The sequence below is a fragment of the Pogona vitticeps genome, chromosome 4 (genome assembly GCF_051106095.1).
Source record: "Pogona vitticeps strain Pit_001003342236 chromosome 4, PviZW2.1, whole genome shotgun sequence".
NCBI lineage: Eukaryota > Metazoa > Chordata > Lepidosauria > Squamata > Agamidae > Pogona > Pogona vitticeps.
In genome coordinates this window covers 109,334,826-109,354,390 of record NC_135786.1, presented here as the reverse complement: position 1 = coordinate 109,354,390, position 19,565 = coordinate 109,334,826, and the positions used below count along the sequence as shown (strand labels likewise).

The following is a 19,565-nucleotide window of genomic DNA, read 5'->3' as shown; positions in this document are numbered from 1 at the left end:
CATTTGGGGGAAAAAGGGGAAGTAACCAAAAGCATTAACAGCCAGTCATGGCAGACCCCACTGAGAGCTGAAATGTCAACCCTGCTGTCTCTAATTAGTAATTGGAGATAGCAGGTCCTCTTTGCTTTGTCTACATAGGTGGAAAGAATGTGGCTTCAGGAGGCAGGGCTTTAGAAGGGGGAGTCAAAAAGCTATGGGGGAGTCACTCTAAGCAAGCAGAACCCCTTATTTAAAATTTAGCTCTCTCTGTGTGTGTATTTAACAATCCATTTCACACTCTCGGCTGCTTGTATTTTTTATTTTTTTATTTCAGAAGCTATTAAAAAGAAAACCTTTCCAAACTATTATGGCCTTTCACATGTCTAAAGGATTAAGGGATTGGGGAAAATGCACTGTATTTATTTAAGCACTCTGGAATTGGCTAGATTCTCAGTTATCTTATTTTTGAGACCACTTTGCCCAAGGGTTCAAAATGAGCTGCTGGAGTTATGAAGTATTAGAAGTGAAATGTCTGTGATGCTCAAATTGCAGTGTGGCATCACAATATGTAATTTTTCATAGGTGTCATTTTTCTCCTAAAATGTAATGGTGTAAGCACAAAACACCATTCGCTCAATAACTTAAGATGGCTTTCTTGTCAACTGAGTTGATAATCATGCTTTCTCAGGGCAAGCCAGTTTTTTTCCAGACAGTCCATGCTTGGGATGCAACTTGGAGTCCAGATTCTAGATATTGACCAGCAGCTATGGAAACATTAGAAAATGCACACAATTGTGCATGGGAAAACGCATGCTTAACCAAGGTGCAAAAGATAGGGCAATCTGTAAGATGTACAATTAGAAATGTACATGGCACAACACATACTTTGGAAAGAATGAAGGTGGGGGGGGAAGAATCAGGTTCTACCACATGAAGGAAAAAAATCATGCTGACAAAATAGGGATGGCTTTGACAGGAAAGTGGAAAAGGGAGGAAGTCCACAGGTATCTCTGTCCAGTATCAGAATTCTGCTTTTGATACACATAACATTCAAAACACACACAACATTCTGTCCTTTGGTACTCATAAAGTCAAATTAGGGATATAAATCTTATTTGTCACGTGCAAAACTATTATTGAGTTGTAATTGGGAAAGGTATTTTGTTGCACTTGTGACAAAAGAAGAGGGAGAAAATTGGAATGAGTCCTCTAAGTTTGTATGAATAGAAGAAACACGAAATATATCATTTACATTCCTTTTCCAGCTTTTTCATTTATTACCTATAGATGGCCTCTTCAATCCAAATGCTTCATTTAACAAGAGAGAGAGAGAGAGAGAGATGAAACTTTTGGATTATTTCAAGTTTTAATAAGAAAGAAAGAAAGAAAGAAAGAAAGAAAGAAAGAAAGAAAGAAAGAAAGAAAGAAAGAAAGAAAGAAAGAAAGAAAGAAAGAAAGAAAGAAAGATCAATAGTTAGATGGGCAGAAGAGCTCATGCCACCTCTTTCCTGCCCATCTAGTTCAAGGATGGAGAGGCAGAGCAAGATGTTGGACAGGGCACAGCTGCCCTTGGCTAGGGTGATTTTGAGTAGCTACCCAGGTGAGATCCACTCCTCTGTGTTGCCTGGATAGGACTCTCATCCTGCCTTCCCATCTTTCATTTTTAGCTAGGAATGCAGAAGCCATGGACCAGCCTCCCTTTCCTTCCTGCTGTGCTCCTTGGGCTCCTTATGATGCATATCCTTGTTTCCTGTGCCACCTTGCTCTGCCTCTCCATCCTTGAGCTGGATGGGCGGGAGAGGGGTGGCATGAGCTGCACACATTCTACAGGAGAGTGAGGGGGCTGGTCGGGATAGGGAAAGTATAACTGGAGTTGGGTGGAGCCCTAGTGGGCGAACTGATTCAACCCTTGGAGTAAATACTGTATTTTTATGTGTACAAGGTGCCCCCATATATAAGACGCCCTCCCCACTTTTCTAACCCAAAATTAAGAATTCTAAGTGGGGCTTAGCAAGTGTAGTGGGAAAGGGATCAAAGCGCTGCAGGATTGCTTTGATTCCTTTCCCCCTTATACAGCCATGGGATTGCTTTGATTCTTTTCCCCCTCCTTTTGTTAAGCCCCATTGGACTTACCAAGCAGAGGGGAAAGCAGGGATCAAAGCGATCCTGCAGCCCTTTGATCCCTGCTTTCCTTTTGCTAAAGATTAGCAAGTGGAGGAGTAAGCAGGGATCAAAGCCCTGCAGGAACAATTTGATCCTTGCTTTCCCCTCCACTTATTTTTGTACTCTCCTCAGCTTACTTCCATGTATAAGACAACCCTCAATTTTAGTCTAAAAATTTTAGACAAAAGTATAGTCTTATATGCAGAAAAATACGGTAATCATGCAGGCGTTTCCTCTGCTGGCCCTGCATCCTCCTCAAGTGTCCAGACCCAGCGGTGGCAGAGTGTTGAAATTTTGTGTCCCTAAGAATTTTTGATCCTGTGCCCATGCTACGCCACTGGGAGGAACACACAAGATAAGCAACCAATGGCACGGAGCGTCTTGGACACCAGCATAGTGCAAAATCTCCTTACACATTAATACAGGATCTTACTTGTGCAAGCACTGCTGGTATGCAAACTAAAATCCCTGAGGCAAACAAATGACATATGGTTGAACAAAAAGTTTGTAGTCAGATCACCAGTACTATGCCCATTGCACAAGCTGTTTGACAGGATTCTCTCCAAGGAACTTGCTGGTTAACTCTATAGTAGCATAAACTTTCAGTATCCTCCTCCTACTGCAGTATCAAGGTCTGCTAGACAGCTAACTTTCCATTCTTACATAGAAACTGGGCTGCAAGCAAATTATTTCCTCATAAAACTGCTCCTTTCATATCCTGCCTCCAGAAAAATGTTTTCAGATATATTTATATATTTATTTTAAAAGATTTATATTCTGCTCTAACGTATTACAAAATAATTTTACAAATAACTTAGCAGCATAGCGGAAGGAAGGAAGGAAGGAAGGAAGGAAGGAAGGAAGGAAGGAAGGAAGGAAGGAAGGAAGGAAGGAAGGAAGGAAGGAAGGAAGGAAAGAAAGAAAGAAAGAAAGAAAGAAAGAAAGAAAGAAAGAAAGAAAGAAAGAAAGATTGATTTTCAATATTTAGAATCTAGAAGTCACAAGTATTATCCTAAACTTAATGTTACACAGGAAAATACAGCTCAGTATACATGAAACTCCCCAAAGTAATTTTGCCATAAAAATTTTGTTACCATGGAAACAGCCTACAGGTTTTTACAAAATAGAAATGTACCAAGTCAGATTCCACCATTTCTCCATGTGTTTCTGGTCAGTTCTGTACATTGACATGCTTCCCTTTTTGTAATGTTTTGGGATTCTCAGACCTGTGACTCTAGCCAGGTTCAGATATTCACAGAAAAATGCTTGATGAAGGCTGCTCCTGGGAAGCCATAACACATTGGTATTATGTGTGGTTATCAGGACATTACATTGAAAAGCATGGCATAGACATCTGTTTCAGTATTATGCTGTGGTAAGCATTCAGTGTCATCATATTATGTCTTTCCAGGGGTGTTTGCCATTCTGTTTCCATACCAGGTAAGAGTTGTTTTGCTGGGCTTTAACCAAGGCACAGCAGCATTTTTAAACATTTTATTCCTTTTCTTTCTTTCTTTCTTTCTTTCTTTCTTTCTTTCTTTCTTTCTTTCTTTCTTTCTTTCTTTCTTTCTTTCTTTCTTTCTTTCTTTCTTTCTTTCTTTCTTTCTTTCTTTTTCTTTCTTTCTTTCTTTCCAATGAATTTGTCAAGACATCCCCACAGTCCAAGCTTAATCATTGATCAGCTGTTCTATGTTGCTGCTTCTGGTGCATCTGGATGGATTTGTCCAGAATCTGTCTGGATATTTATATGCATTAGGAATCACAGAATTTGCTATGACTAATTGACAAGGTGACGGTTTCATGTTGGTTGCAAGCCACATCACATGCCTGACCACATACAGTACCTCACGTGCCTAACATCTTGTCAATTAGCCACATTTAGTTCTGGAAACTTCCACAATTCCTCTTGCATGCATGTAAGTATCTAACAATGTTTCAGCCAATATATCTTTTCTGCCTATTCCCAGAGCTAAGGGTGACTATTAGCCAAATGGTTTTGACTATTTTGAACACAACTTGATGATTACTACAGCCATGCAGCAATATAAATACAATACTCTGATATATGCTACAAGGCACCAGTGGTACCTTTACCTATGTCTCATTCCCAGCTGGATTGAGAGGGAGAAAGGGAGAAGCATTCGGGACATAGCAACCTCATGACCAACAAATAGTAGATAACAGCATAGCATCTGAGAGTCCCATGATCTGCTTTCATGGTAGATAATAAAAGGGATCGGTCAATAATTGACTGATCCTATTTTTTGAGCCACAGTAGGATTTCCCAAACTGAAAACAGGAGTCATACAAGAAATGAAAAAGCCAGAGGACATACCAGAAATTAAGGCATAGCCATACATACCTCGAGATTGTATTCTCATTGCAATCATAGTTCTTTATTAATAATATCACAACCTTTAGGCCCAAAGATTTACCTAATGTCTCCATTGAGTTCCGTTGTACTACTGTTTGAACTGTTAGTAGGCTGAACCCAAACAAAATCAGTTCCAGTTAGCTTCCACTGGAATAATCATGAAAATCTAGCTGTGATGGCCAGAATCTAGTGGCAATTTCTGTGCAACTGGACACATGCCCAGGAATATCACCAACATGCTATTAACAAGCAGCAATTTGCCATCACAGCTTACAGAATTCTGCTTACAAAAGGCATATAATATGACTTAATATCAGTCCCATTGATACAAACTAGGAACTAGGGATATCAATCCTCCCTTACCTCATCTTCGCATCCAACTATTAGGAATGTCAGGATTGTTGTCTTTGCACCATAAGAGAACAAGGTATTTTGGTATGCTTTAGAAGAGCAGAGAACAGGAATGAACATTTTATTTTGTGCAAACAAATGAAAATTGCACCAAGAGTAAAAATAATGCACATAGGACTATAATGTAAACTATATAAATTGTGATTTTTAAAGATTAGGAGGGGTTTGTCTGCATCTTTTTAAATAATTGGCCAGTAGTTCTGTTCTTGCTGTGTGCATACTTTGCTTCTCAATGAAGAACACACAAGTTTTCTAAAAAAAACAGTTCACTCAAATTTTGGAGTTCTTGACAAGAAAAAAAAACATGTTTCTTCTCCCATTTTCATTTGGAGGCAGGGGGATTTGTATGCTTGAAAACTAGGTCTTTCTGTGTTTTCTATCTAGCATGTTTCCATTTATGTAAATTTAAGTGCAAACTGAATATTGCCCCTAGGCTTCTGGGAAGATGCCAGTGTGGCTACTGAGGCAAAACAAAACTGACCAAATAAACAAAGGTTAATTTATAAAACAAACATTACCAACATGCAAATAATGTCAATGCATGCATTAAAAATCTCCTGGACTACCATTTGTATTTGTGTTTTAAATTAAAGATTTTCTAGGAAGTAGTAATTTATGCCAAGCAATTACTATATAATTTCTGTTGTATGTGTATATTTAGTGACCAAAATCTGCCCCATTTGAGATGAAATTTTAATTAGATGATGGTCCCTATAAAAAAAACCCAGTTATTTCATATGTTTTTCTAGAAGCACCAGTGTGGTGGAATCAAGCTTCTCTGGATCAGAACAGCTTTTATTCCCCTCAGGCTTCGCTGGTTCTTCTAAGCTTAGCTGCAGTCCTTAAAGCAGTTGAGGAGTCAATGGGATGAAATTTGCAGCAACAGCATAGTGTTGTGAGCTATTGCCATTATCATGCAAATTATTATGAATTAATGGGCAGTTCAGACCCATTAGCTTTCCAAAAGACTTGTGCCCAGCACAGATGACAACTGAGACTAATGATATGGATTGACACCTATGCTTATTTTTTTCTTTCTTGACATCATGGCTAACAAGACTGCTGTGATGAACTCCCTGCACTTTGGCATTTACTGAAGACACTGTGGATGCTAAAAAATGTTGTCTCCTGGAAAACTGGAAGTGAGTGGGAACAATGCTTTCAAGCATCAGTGGGTTGCTAAATGGTGTATTTTTCTAACAGACAGATGTAAAATCTCATTTGTATGGTTCTTGTCAGTGACGACAACCAGACTGCTGTAATTCTTCTCCTCACCAATGATAATTCCTTTCCCGACCAGTGAGGAATCTGCACATATTCAGTGTGTTTTGCAGTAGGAGGAACACCTTCTTGTGCAAATGTCCCAGATTTTGTGGAAAATTGTGTAGTCCATTTGAACTGAACCCATCAAATAAAATCAGGTTGATTGCTCCATTGATGTTTACTAATTTGAAGCATCATATGGGTTGTTTGTATCTTTCTTTACAAACCAGTCCTTCTGTGCTTACTGTATAGGTGTGTACTTTACTCCTAATGGGGTCAAGGACCTTGTTTTGGGCAGATATATTTTGCACAAATGACATGAGAGTAGGACATTGATGAGGAAAATTTTTCCTTGTTTTATACCCAGCTGGAAATGAGGAATCTTGCAGGACTTTCACATTCCTTGCTGAGGCATCCTTTTCAGTGAAACAGTCTACATCAACAAGAATGAGGATTTTAATGATCTGTAGGTTTAATACCCTTAGTCTTACAACATGCTTGCTAGTAGAAATTTCAACATGATAGTGAACTAATTTCTTTTCTTGTGGTTTATCTTTATGCAGCTCCAAATGTAGAAGAGGAAGTGTGAGTTCAATGTCATACAGCTTTACAACAGTGAAACACAAAAAGCTATTAATGCAAAAGTCTAGAATCTATTCCACATTTTGATCATTGCTTCCCACTTCAATTTAATGGCTGAGAATCATTTGAAAATACCTATCTGAAGCTCAAAGAGGACATATAGAACAGATTGGTTTTTGCCTTGCATATCAATTGATCATTATACATCAGCAGATTTAATTTAGCACCAGGCACCTGTGAGCTCTGGCAATATTACTGTTTAACAGTTCAATCCTGGAATGGTTCCCAGGATCACAGCAATGAAGAGATTTCCAATAGGTCATCTGTGTAACTTGCCCCCAGGCTGAGCCTCTAAACTCTACCTGCAATCTGGATGCATATGCAAAACACCAACCATATTTAGCCAAACATACTTTGATATGCAGGACATCTCAGGAAGCTCTTCATGGCTACATCATGTTGTGCTAACAATGTTTCAATGCTGTTATCCTGGTCACTGCCTACTTACCCCAGAAATAACACAGGTGATGGGCTTAACTAGGGCCACACTTTTCAAACTCATTAACCTTTATCTTCCCCAATTCCTGCAGAGGGTCCTACTGTATTGCAGATCCCTGAGGCAGGCACCAGGGGCATTTGCCTGTTTGCCCTGACCACCTCTGGCAAGTTCAAAGACCCAGGTTCATGCCATCATGTCATCAGCCAATTTCTGGACAATGGAGCCTCAGGATCCATGAAATGGTGGTTGCAATACATGGAAAATTTGGAACTCGCCTCTACTCTGTTCCCCATCCGCACTACCCATTAGTGTGACCTATTTAACTTCAACAGCAACCCTGATCAGCCCATCCTTGCCCCACAGGGCCCTCAGTACAGGATAGGTAAAAATTAGCCAAACACTTTTGTTCAATACACTAATCAGGCGACACTGGTCTAAAACTCCTATATGACCCCAAAGCGACCAGTTCAGTTTCAATGGAGGCCTGATAAAGGGTGTAGTGGCCTTATATAGTCCCATTTCCCACCCTGCTCAGGCGAGTCTGGGAAGCCACAGGCATCCAAGGTTGCTTGTCTCCCCCTCTGGGGAAAGGCAGGCAATCTGCTCAGCCATCAGACATGTGCCTGGAGCAAGGCATTCTGAACATCTCACACATGTTTCCTGTCCAACAGCTACTGTATGTATACATCTGTGCCTACATCTGAAAGCCTGACATAAATATAGTTTTGGGGCAATACACCCACAACAAGACACACTAATCACCCATCTACAGAAAAAGACAAAAGTCTACAGTATCTCACAGCCATAAATACTCCACTCCCAAGTCAACTACACCAGAGCACAGAGTGCTGTCTTCTGAAGATGCCAGCCACAGAGACTGGTAAAACATTAGGAAGAACAACCTTCAGAACACGGCCAAAGAGCCCGAAAAACCCAGAACAACCATCCTTGCATGTTTCTTTATTACATGACTAGAAAAGAGGAAAAATACATGTTTCAAAACAACAGCAGATGAACCAATACAGCAAGAATTTCTCCGTCACTTTGTGTTACCTTCAGCACAACACTTTTCAACAAGGATGGTTCATATATTTAGCTGTCAGACGTCAGCACTAGTCCTTATTTAAATGCACAGACAGCCAATGCAAATCTGTTGACAGAATGAAGCTGTCCCTGCATGACATGCTTTTGGTAGCTCCGTTTATCAGATGACTTGTAAAGAAACTGAGAAACTGGGGAATATGGGAGATCAGCTCTATCTTAGGATCAGGCCTCTGTGTGCATGGGGAAATTGTTTATAGTTGTAATGGTCAAGATTTTGCCCAGCAACGAGCATGAGAGCACCTGCCCCTTATCTCATGAGAAGAGTCTCCTAGGTCTCCATTTCCAAGCTAGGCTGGTATAGCTCTCATGAAAAGAAGAGATCTCAGCTATGTAAGGCACGTGGGGGGGGGGACTGATTGGTTGTGAGAAAGGAATAACCTGCAATTGGCAATTTGTGGTACTAAATTCTGACTTTATCCTTTGGCAATTTAATGGGATTGTTGGTGATTATGAGTGCAGAAACAGAAACTGCAAGGCTGCTGTGTAGGTTTAAGTGCACAGCCTTGTTGATTTTGGTTCCTTGAAGGCACAGATGAGTCAGTATGTGTAGGAACAGAGGTTGTGCTAGGAACAGAGGTTCCTGAAGGGGGTTTGTAGTTAACACACACTTGGGAAAGTAAAAGATAGTATGGCACAATGGCTGGGTCATAATCCTTGGGTTCCATCACATCTATGATAATAGAAATTGGACCCTAGCATTAGAAAGGGAAAAAAATGCAAAATTTTAAGATATTAAATTGGCAACTATAAGGAAAAAAAACAAATAAACAAGCCTGTGCCTTTCAAAGCAACTTCTTCTATTTCACTTGAGTAGCTCATACCAGCTGGCACCTATAAATAAATTTCCCATTTTGCAAATCATTGTTTTAGCCCTCAAGGTTGTTAGGTTTAAATATACAGCAGGATATATAACAAAAGAGTTACCCGTCAACTACAGAATCCATATATATATATATGGATTCTGTGTTGACACAACTAAATATTTCTCTATCCATATATATAGTATGGATTCTGCAGGTGACGGGTATATATATATTTGTCCTGCATATAGGTGAAGAAAAATTAGTTTGGGAAAAAGTGACAAAAAAGCTTCTGGAGCAAGGGCTGCCACTGAAGGCCTGCAATTTCACTTATCTGCTGCCTGAAAGTATTACTGGTAAATAATGTCCCCACCCACTCACCCACCTAAGAAATACACATTTTCAAGTTGTATTACCAGAACTGGCCAATAAGGGGAATCAGGGACTATGTTATATATAGTGTTTTTATACCCATGCTTTTCGGTATCTATGTGGGGGGGGGAGAGGACCGATTCCCCACAGATACCATGGTCTTATTGTGATCCTATAAATGAAATGGTATACCCATTAGCCATTAATGGTTATGGTTGCCTTAGTGCAACTTTACTTAATAGGAGACCTGGGTTTTTATCTGTGTGATATGACATTTCACAGGCATGGATGATGAATTGCATAATTCTTCTCATTGCTGGCCAGGATGGCAAGGGATTTCCTAGTGCACTCAACAGAGTTTTCTGTTGAAAGAGAGGAGGTGATGAGTCTCACAGGGGGCTTAAATTTTTATTGGGGGGGGTGTCTGTTGAGTCAGCTCCCCTCAATCTATGAGAATGAGGAATTTAAAAGTATTCTTTTCATTATAATTGTACTTGTTTCATACAATATTTTGTATCAAGCCTAAGACTTGGTCCTAAAATCTTAGCTCAGCATCCTGTTTGATGTAACAGTCAATTTGCTAACCTGTCTTTAAATGTTGAAAGAATGTCAAGATGGCTTCTCTGCCCATTATATAGCAAAGAAAGAGCAAAAGAAAACACTCTTATCATCATGGATGAGAGATACAAAATACTGTCAACATTTATGTAACACACAGGAGGCACTGAGCCCCATGGCTCAATGGTTAAACTGCAGTACTACAGTCAAGCCTCTCTTCACAACCATAGTTCCATCCCAATAGGTTCAAGGTTGACTCAGCCTTCCAATCTTCTGAGGCTGAGTACCCAGCTCACTAGGGGGCATGTTTTTGTTTGCATATGTTGCAAACTGCCCGGAGAGTGCTCTAAGCACAATGGAGCAATATATAAATTAAAACAACAGCAACAACATCATTTGGTGACTGTGTTCTTAACCGTGGTTTATCTCAGCCTCAACCCACACTGAAAGTAAAGTTTTCAGTCACCAGTGACAATGGAGATTCTGTATATGAATGTTTAGATCCTGTTTCTCTCTTTATGAAGAAAGAGCTAGACAATAAGTTGTACAAAACACCATAATTTTCTCCAGCTCACTTACTAGAGCTCAAATCCAGTCTCAGGGGTAGTGCTCACTGAAGTATGAAAAATTATTCCCACTGAAATGAGACACATATGTCTGGATTGTACTACTTCAGGCTGCGTGCTGTGTTGACACAACTAAATATTTCTCTATACAAATAAGTAAAACAACAAATCTGTCCACACTGAAAACTGAACAAGGGGAGAAGGGTTGTAGCTCAACTTTATTCCTGGTGTGCTTTTTTTGGTATGCAGGCAATATCGTGTATACAGGAGAGGAGCATGCAGTCTTGTGAACACTCGCCCGTATTCTATTGCTAGTCCTGAATAAGAGTGGACCCATTAAATCAACTGCTGAATGGTAACATTTCTGTAAATCCCACTGAGTCAATGTGTCAATCATTGCTAGGTGGGACTAGCAATTGGACATTAGCTTTCATGTTAGAAGGATACATAAAGGATTAGAACACCACCTTCACAGCCTGTTTCGACAGAACTTTCTCATACCTTTATGGCAGTGGAGGCAATCTGAATATGATGAAGTCTTCTCAGAGTACTGTCCCTGTCAATAAAGTAAGAGGCTGCTAGTTGGTGTAGAGTTTCCAGAGTCACTGTGGTACTGTTAATGCTGGGATCACTCGTTTCCGATCTCTTACTCAGCTTCCGCTTGTCCACAAAAATTGTGAGAGACTCCTCTCCTGTGCAAGGAAGACAGCAAATAATTAGTGGGAAAATGCCCCACAATTCCTTTCATTTTCCATGACCAAAATGCATCAAATTCAGTTCTCTTGCAAGGAAGAGAAGTAGAGTACAAGAGTATGCACAAGGTCCCAGCTGCAGTCCATGGCACCACAATCTGAAATAAAGTATGTAATCAAAAGGGATGAGAAAGAAATCCCATTCCAGACCGATGAAAGCTGCAGCTAGTATCTACATAAAAGAGACACATTTCCATGAATCTCCAGCCATATTCTCCATGAGGAAAAATCAGGCACCATGCATGCAGAATATAAAACGATATCAAGTTAAGTGTTTCTCAGTCTTCTGTACTGTATGCCCTGCCAATCCTTCTACCCCAATTTGTGTATTTCATGACATAAACAAAAATGCCAAGGTCAATAAAGGGTATATATACTTATGGACATGATTAGTTTATTTATCATGTATACATGATACTTTTTAAAGACACAAATTGCAATGATATTGTTGGGAAGAAACACAAAGAATTCTTGGTGATTTTTATGAAATCCCTGTGTATCACCTACACTACGTCCCTATCCTACCAGTTGTACCCATATGAGAACTATTGATCTGGAGTTTATATGGGAGAAAATGGGAGCCAGGGTGTGATTCTTGCAAATGAAGTTTTCAGTTTTTCAAGTTATCCACGTAGCTGCTTCTGCCACACTGCTGTTGCTTTCTCTCAAGCTGTAGTGCAAGGAACATGAAAATGGCTTAGAAGAGAATATAAACATTAATTAGCAAATGAACTTGATTTGGGCAACTATTCAAGGTTGTGCCCCTTACGAAGTAAAATGGATTAATCATAATGTCTAGCCAAAGGAAAAGGCAGGGAGATTACTTAGTACTGTAACTACACAATTGTGAGTCCTACATGGTGTAAGAAACAGCATTTGGAAAACTTCTAGAAGTTTTGTTTCACTTGTCTGAAGCAAAAGAAAAGTATAAAAGTACATTTTTGTTTCATACTCACAGAAAAAAAGAATCCCCATATAATCCAAAAATTGGTTCAAGGGATTAGCAGGCTTTTTAGATATATATTGTTTTTTAATTCCAGGAATGTCCTTGTTTCAGACAGATCAGTAGATAGAGACTTTTATTTATTCATAGAGAATGACCTTTGTGTGGTATTTTCTGGTATCCTGACTATCCTTGAAATGTGCAATCTATACCTTAATTTGGATTTAATCCTTCACAGGTATACAAAAACATACAGTATATCTCTATGTTGCTATTGAATATGAAATATTCCCTGGGTGACATAATAGCAACTTGACTGAAAAAATGAGAAATGTATCCTATTTCATGATTCATGACAATATTTATGGTCACGGAGAACAGATTCATGTTTATTTCCACATATCTTTGTATCATGTGCTGGTAATGAGTTCTGTGCTATGATGCCATCTTGTTGTTTGTCACTCTGCTTCACGTCACCAGTTGCTTTGTGAAATGGAGATAGGTGATGCATGGAAATGCCTCAGTATCAGTCTAGTCCTAATTAGCCAAGGTGTCCAAAAACCAGCTGAGCTGATAGTATGGTAATTAATATGCTTACTCCAAACTGACACCACCCTAGGAGTGACCAGCAGCAAGACAAAAATCACCTTCATCTTGGCCTATCTTTATGCTGGCTCTCTGCCTGTCTCTTAGGCTGGAGAAGGTATAGACATGACATAATTTGGCTTATCCCTCTCATCCTCCCCTCTCTCACTTGATCTTCTTGGCTTTCAATCTGTGATCTTAGCTACTGCATTGGTTCTGCTGTCCTGGATTCTGTAAGTGTATCTAAGAGATCAGCTGGCACCAGCAGATTCGGCCAACAGCATGACATTTTGCCCAGCAGAAGAATTCTGTCTGCTGAGGACACGCTCTTCTTCCTGACTCTAACCTCTAGAGACAAGGCGTCCTTCAGTTAGTACTATGACAAAATTACACTCTATTGCATTACATAATTCATTGCTGTATGTTGAATTAGAAGAGAATAACACAAGGAAAAGAATTTGGAACCAGAAAAGCGCTTAGTATTTTTAGCAACAGCTTTATATAATAGTGTCTAATCTTTCCCATTACACAATAAGGTTTGCTGGAAAAAAATCAATGAAATAAGTAGTGACAACAGACAAAAAATAAATGGTAGGAAAATCCAAATTCATGGAAATCAGTAAAAAGCAAGCAGCCCATGAAATGTGCTTGAAGATCTAAAATGAAAGCTTGAGTTTGTTGAAAAATATAAGTACCTTGGAATTTTCTTGAAAAAACTTAAAAATGACTGGAATAGCTTCCTTAAGAGGATAAATATAGTATATAATAATGAAAAGTGGCTTTAAGAACATGCACAATATTGTGCTGTGTTCTACTGCATGGCATGGAATCATGGGCTTTTACACTGCTATTAAAAGATAGAAGCATTTTAGATTTGGCTTTACTTTTTGACCCTAAGCACTTCTTGAATTAGGAATTATTGATAAAAGAAAAATAGGGGGAAAAGGGAAAAAGACAAAAGCATGGTGGCACCTTAAAAACTGACTTTTTAATTATATATTTTTTAAATGTAGGATTACATTGACAAGTCCACTGCCTCAGACATCAGACATGTCTGATGAAGTGGACTTGTCCACAAAAGCTGACATTAAAAAAATATAAAAGTTTTGTCTTTTTGAACCTTTTGTTTCTATTTTGCTTTTATCTGTAATGCTTGTACAGAATTACATGGCTTCCCTTCTACAACTACTACTTGAATTAAGACATTGACCGATAAAGAAGTACCAAGAGTAATAAGCAAAAAATCAAGAAATAATACAAATAATAAAACATAGAAGGCTAGACTATTTTGGTCACATAAAGGGAAACAAAAAGTACAGATTGCTATAGCTGATCATTCACAGTAGAATAATTAGGAAAAAAGTGCACAAAGAAAAATACTATAATAGCTGAAGAACACTGAAAAAAAGTTGGGACGCAGTGCATCATTTTTCAGAGCTGTTGCATCCAAAATCAATATACTGTAGTGATGTTTGACCTCCAGTAGAATAAGGATGTATAGAAGAAATCTTTCTATGTAGCCTGACCATATGTATTTTTATTCAGACGTAAGCTGAATTCTGAGTTTAACAGGGCTTAGTACCAAGTAAGTGTAGCCAAGCTTGCAACCTTGGTTGTTTCAACAACCCTTTTTGCAGATATATGCTTTTGTTTTCTATGAAATTTCCACTTTGAGCTCCTCTTTCGGTATCTTGGCACTTGCAAACACAGAGGCTTGCTATATTGCTATATTGTGGTGCTGGAGATGACGAGGAACATGGATTTGGAACCCCAGTGTGGCTACTTCAGCAAAGAGGACACCACCAATTTCCACAAAATTGTTAGGAAATGGCAGGCTGCAATAAAGAATTAACTCCACATAGGTCTTAGGAGCAACTTCAGGAATTTTTTAAATAGAAATGCAAATGACAAGATCCTGTAAAAGAAGAATTAGAATAATGCTGTTAACAGCTTTAGCTAAATAGACATAAATATAACCTGGGAACATTTTTTTAATAATGTGTAATAATAGATGCTCCTACGATTAAAACACTTGAATCTGTTTCCTGCCTCAAGACATTTTCCTCCTGTAGATATTTTAATAGTCTGGCTTCCAATTTTCTCTTGCTATTAGTCATGAAATCTTTAAACCAAGAAGTATTATAGCATGGAGGACGATGGTTTATTTAGAGCAAGCAATAAGGCAAAATAGTTTGACCACAATGAGTGTATAACATAAGAGCATTCCCCCCCCCCACACACACAGGATATGTGATCCAATCTCATTTCACTACAATGAGTGGTTGTCATGCAAATATCAGACCAATTTGTCAACATGGCAAACCTGCCCTACCCTAAACTTTGCAAGGACTCATCATTTAGTTCAGGGTAAAAGGCAGATTTAGGAGTCTATGCAGAGATTCCCTGTTATTGATTGAACAGGGGAGGTTCTCACACCTGTGGAATGATCCACAGCTCAGTAACTGCACACAGCCTCTGCAATAAGAAAGTCCCAGACTCAGCTCCCAGCATTTTCTGCTGAAGTATTACAAAAGATTTATTTGAGGGAGCTGCTTTAAGTCATCATAAATGGTACTGGGCTTGGTAGAGTAATGGCCTGATTCAATGCAAATACAGCTTCTTGTGATTTTTATGTAGGCAAAGCTGGCCTAAGTCATATAGCTGCCTGAGGTGAAAGGCAACACGGTGCCTCCTCCCATTACAAGTACAGATGCGGGCTTAACGATTGCCTTGCTTAACGAGGAAATCGCTATATGATTAGGTTTTTGCGATTGCTTTTGCGATCGCAAAACAATGTTTTAAATGGGTTTGTTTCATTTAACAATGATCAGTTCCCTGCTTCAGGAACTGATTTTCGCTTTACGACGATCAGCAAACAGCTGATCATCAGGTTTCAAAATGGCCACCGGCTGAAGAAAATGGCCCCCCACTGTTTTCTAGGATGGATTCCTCGCTTTACAGGCACCGAAAATGACCGTCGTATGGAGGATCTTCGCTGGACAAACAGGTATTCAACCCATTGAAACGCACTGAATGGTTTTCAATGCATTTCAATGTTTTTTTCATTTTGTTTGACGATGTTTTAGCTCTACAGCGATTTCGCTGGAATGAATTAACATCGTCAAACGAGGCACCACTGTATAAGAGAAGAGAAAGGGCTTCTGGTATATATATTACTGGTCTATAAGAGAAGAGAAAGGGAATCCCAGAGTCTCTTCTCTTCTCTTCTATCTATCTATCTATCTATCTATCTATCTATCTATCTATCTATCTATCTATCTATCTATCTATCTATCTATCTATCTATCTATCTATCTATCTATCTGTCTATCTATCTATCTATCTATCTATCTATCTGATTGACTCTCTCCTGGGGTTACAGCAGGCCATTTAGAGGTGCTTTCTAGAATTGTTGGGGAGGAAGGTTGAATAGCATCTTCATACAGTTTTGCAAAAAAGGAGAGCCATTTATCTGGTGTTATACATGAGGATGTAGGGGATTTTTGACCAAAGGGTCTACCCAAGATTAAACTCCCCCAAAAGGGATGGGTTTTTGTATTTTTAAATGCTTCAATTAACTGTCCCCAGTATTTTCTGGTATATTACTCATATTTCTTGTATCAGCAATTTATATTCTTTTTTTAAAAAATCAAGATTTTGACAGGGCATCACTTCTGGCCTGACCTTCTGATCTTTGGTATTGCTGAAATTGCTGGTTTAATAATTTTTTTTGCTGATGCACAGCTATGATCAAACCATGGTTTAGAGCGGTTATACAGTTTCTGAGAATTTTCACTATGAGTGTGAACCAGAATTGGATTTAGTTTTTGTATGAGGTTTTCATAGAACCAGAATTGGATTTAGTTTTTGTATGAGGTTTTCATAGATGGCTATGGGATCTAAATTAACTTAAATTAATTAATGTGTGCCCATATAATCCATGAATGACCATAACATGCTACAAAATTATTTAAAGGCATGATCAGAATACTGAAAAGCAGCATGCTTCTTGCACCACACGTGCATCAGTGAAGGGCTGAAGTGCACATTTAATGGAATTTTGTACAATTACCACATTGCTCCTTTTTAAACACCTGCCTCGGGAAGATGCATTCAGGAGCAGAACCTCATCCTGTTCTCTCTAAGGCATCCTTAATTTTGTACCTGTGCCCTCCCCCTCACACACAGCACTTCTCCCTTTAGAAGAAAAGTTCCTGGGCTCCATAACTTTCCCTTACCTGGAATGAAAAGCAGCTTAGAATAGTTTTAAAGAAGGAAAACGGCCAACAGATAAACGGTGCATTTCTGCCATCTCTAAGCACTCATGGTTTCAGGTCCCTGTGGTTGCTTTTCATTTAAAAGAAAGTGTTATGGAATCCCAGCCTAACCTATAGTTTTGTCGTAACACTGTTCTTGTACTGTTCTAAATAACAGTAGACTAATAGAATTCTTATCCTTGGGTTCCACCTCCAATAAACTGAAGGTGCTCTGTAAATATTGAATTTTCTTTTCAAAGTTGGTGTGACCACTTGACCTTCTGAAAACTTCCTTGGATTATAAATGGTTACATATCTTGAGGTGGGATACTTTAACACCAGTGGGGTGTTTTTTTTTTGGTGGGGGGGAGGACATGACAATTTGCAGTATTGGTACAAGAGGATACTTTCCTGGAGGTTTGGATTAATTGCCAGCACACAAAAGGTGTGGAGGCCCGAGTACTCCCCTCCCCACACCCCCCGAGGACACATCCGTACCTTGGCCCTCATTTAAAAATTGTCCTTAAGCCTTTTGTTTGCCCTGCTGCTAAGGCTGTGCAGGATTGTGTTTCTATGTAAACAGTAAGTGAAAAGACTGCCTGAAGGTGATTCCTGAACTGTGTTGCAGAGCTGTGAATATTTAGGAACACAATATAATTTTTTTGGATTCAAGCTAATGAGAAAAGGCACATTGTGAGGCAAAGTTTGTCTAAGAAATCTGCAATTGTAGAAGGCACAATTTCAAAGAAAACACATATACAGAAAACCACACATGCCATTTTCGAAGTGTCAACAGCTAGAAAATCATACACTAACTTTGAAAGCATGTATATGCTTTAGTTATAGGGAAAGGTTATACAAATATGGGAGACTAAAGGGTGCTTTAGGTGAAAATAGGAGCAAAAATATGCACATTAAGAAGAATACATATAGAAAATATATACAAATTCCCATGTGTGAGAAAAAGCAGGCAAGATCTGGATGAAATGTAATAAAATCAAAGGTGAGTTTTCACATTTTTACATATAGCCCCATTAAAATATCTGTTTTTCTACAGACATTCTCCCAGCACAGCATGACCAAGAGATATACATGGACTGTTGATCTAGGGCACTGGTTCTTAACCTTTGTTACTCAGATGTTTTTGGACTGCAGCTCCCAGAAGCCTTCACCATCAGCTCTGCTGGCTGAGGTTTCTGGGAGTTGCAGTTCAAAAACACCTGAGTAACCCAAGGCTAAAAACCACTGGTAGGGAACTGGCTGCGGAGCCGCAGGTTGGTAGTTTGATTCCCCACAATATTGCTTCCTTAACAGGGGCTGGACTCCATGGTCCATAGGGCCCCTTCCAGTTCTGCTGCTCTAAGATGATGATAATGATTAAAACCCTGGAGAGCCATGAATGATCTTCCCACCATTTCAGGTGGTATAGATAGGAGCTAGTTACACACTAACTCAAAACGGACAGCCCCTGACACAACTTATTCTTTTGCTCTGTAGCTGACAACTGAACAGTTATACAGTCTGTGTCTGCATGCATGTGTGTGCATGTGTGCACACACATGCACACACACAAACTGCATGTATCCAGCATTTTACAGCAATCTTGCAAATTTTATAGAATTGAACTGTCAGTCACAGCACACTGGGAACATATATGATGTGCTTTCACTTCTGTGCAATTTTGATCTATTCACTGATTTCCTTTACAAAAAAGAAGCCACTATGATGGGACTTAACATAAAACGACAAAAGGAAGCTATATCAGGAAAGGACCTTTACAAACTGATGCTGTAGTGAGATGCTATGGAATTCATGCACCTGCCAAAGGAGACACGAGTGACTGTCATTTTCTTAATACACAGTTGAGGCTTCACATGCAGAAAAATGAATTAAAAGAAGTCATTATTTACATGAATGGAAGTCATTTGGCAAGATTGTTCAGCAGGAAGACGACACAATCATGGGAATTATCTTTAATATAATCACCCACCAAAAGATAAAATAGATTTGCACAATTGTCACTTTTGGAAGCTGCCTAGGTGGGCAATTTCAAGCACTAATTATCTTTCCTGCTGCATTATTTGTACTTCTTCTTCACTAGATCTCTCTGCTGGATTGTTTCCTCTGCCCACCTAGCCTATTATCAAAGAGATGGTATATTCAGCCACCCCAGCTCATTTCTAAATGTTACACACAAAAGCTTCACTTTTCAAAACAGCATGTTAAGAGTTTAGGTATGCCATTTCCATTAAGGCTAATGGGAGCCATGTAGCGAGAGCCATATCTGCACTCGCTTGTATATTTTTATCTCCCTGCGGCCTCACTCCCAGGAGAAAATGTGTGTTTCTCAGTAGCCTG

The 19,565-nt window shown here is 39.2% G+C and overlaps 1 protein-coding gene across 6 annotated transcripts in view; it reads right to left on the bottom strand.

Moving 5' to 3' along the window:
- Positions 1–19,565, bottom strand: part of BRINP3 (BMP/retinoic acid inducible neural specific 3) — a 369,852-nt gene that overhangs the window by 139,038 nt on the left and 211,249 nt on the right. For all 6 annotated transcript variants that reach the window (XM_020790487.3, XM_020790489.3, XM_078392316.1 and 3 more), the window contains one exon: positions 11,173–11,363. In XM_020790487.3, the coding sequence (XP_020646146.1) occupies positions 11,173–11,363 (191 nt within the window). The remainder of the gene's footprint in view (positions 1–11,172; positions 11,364–19,565) is intronic.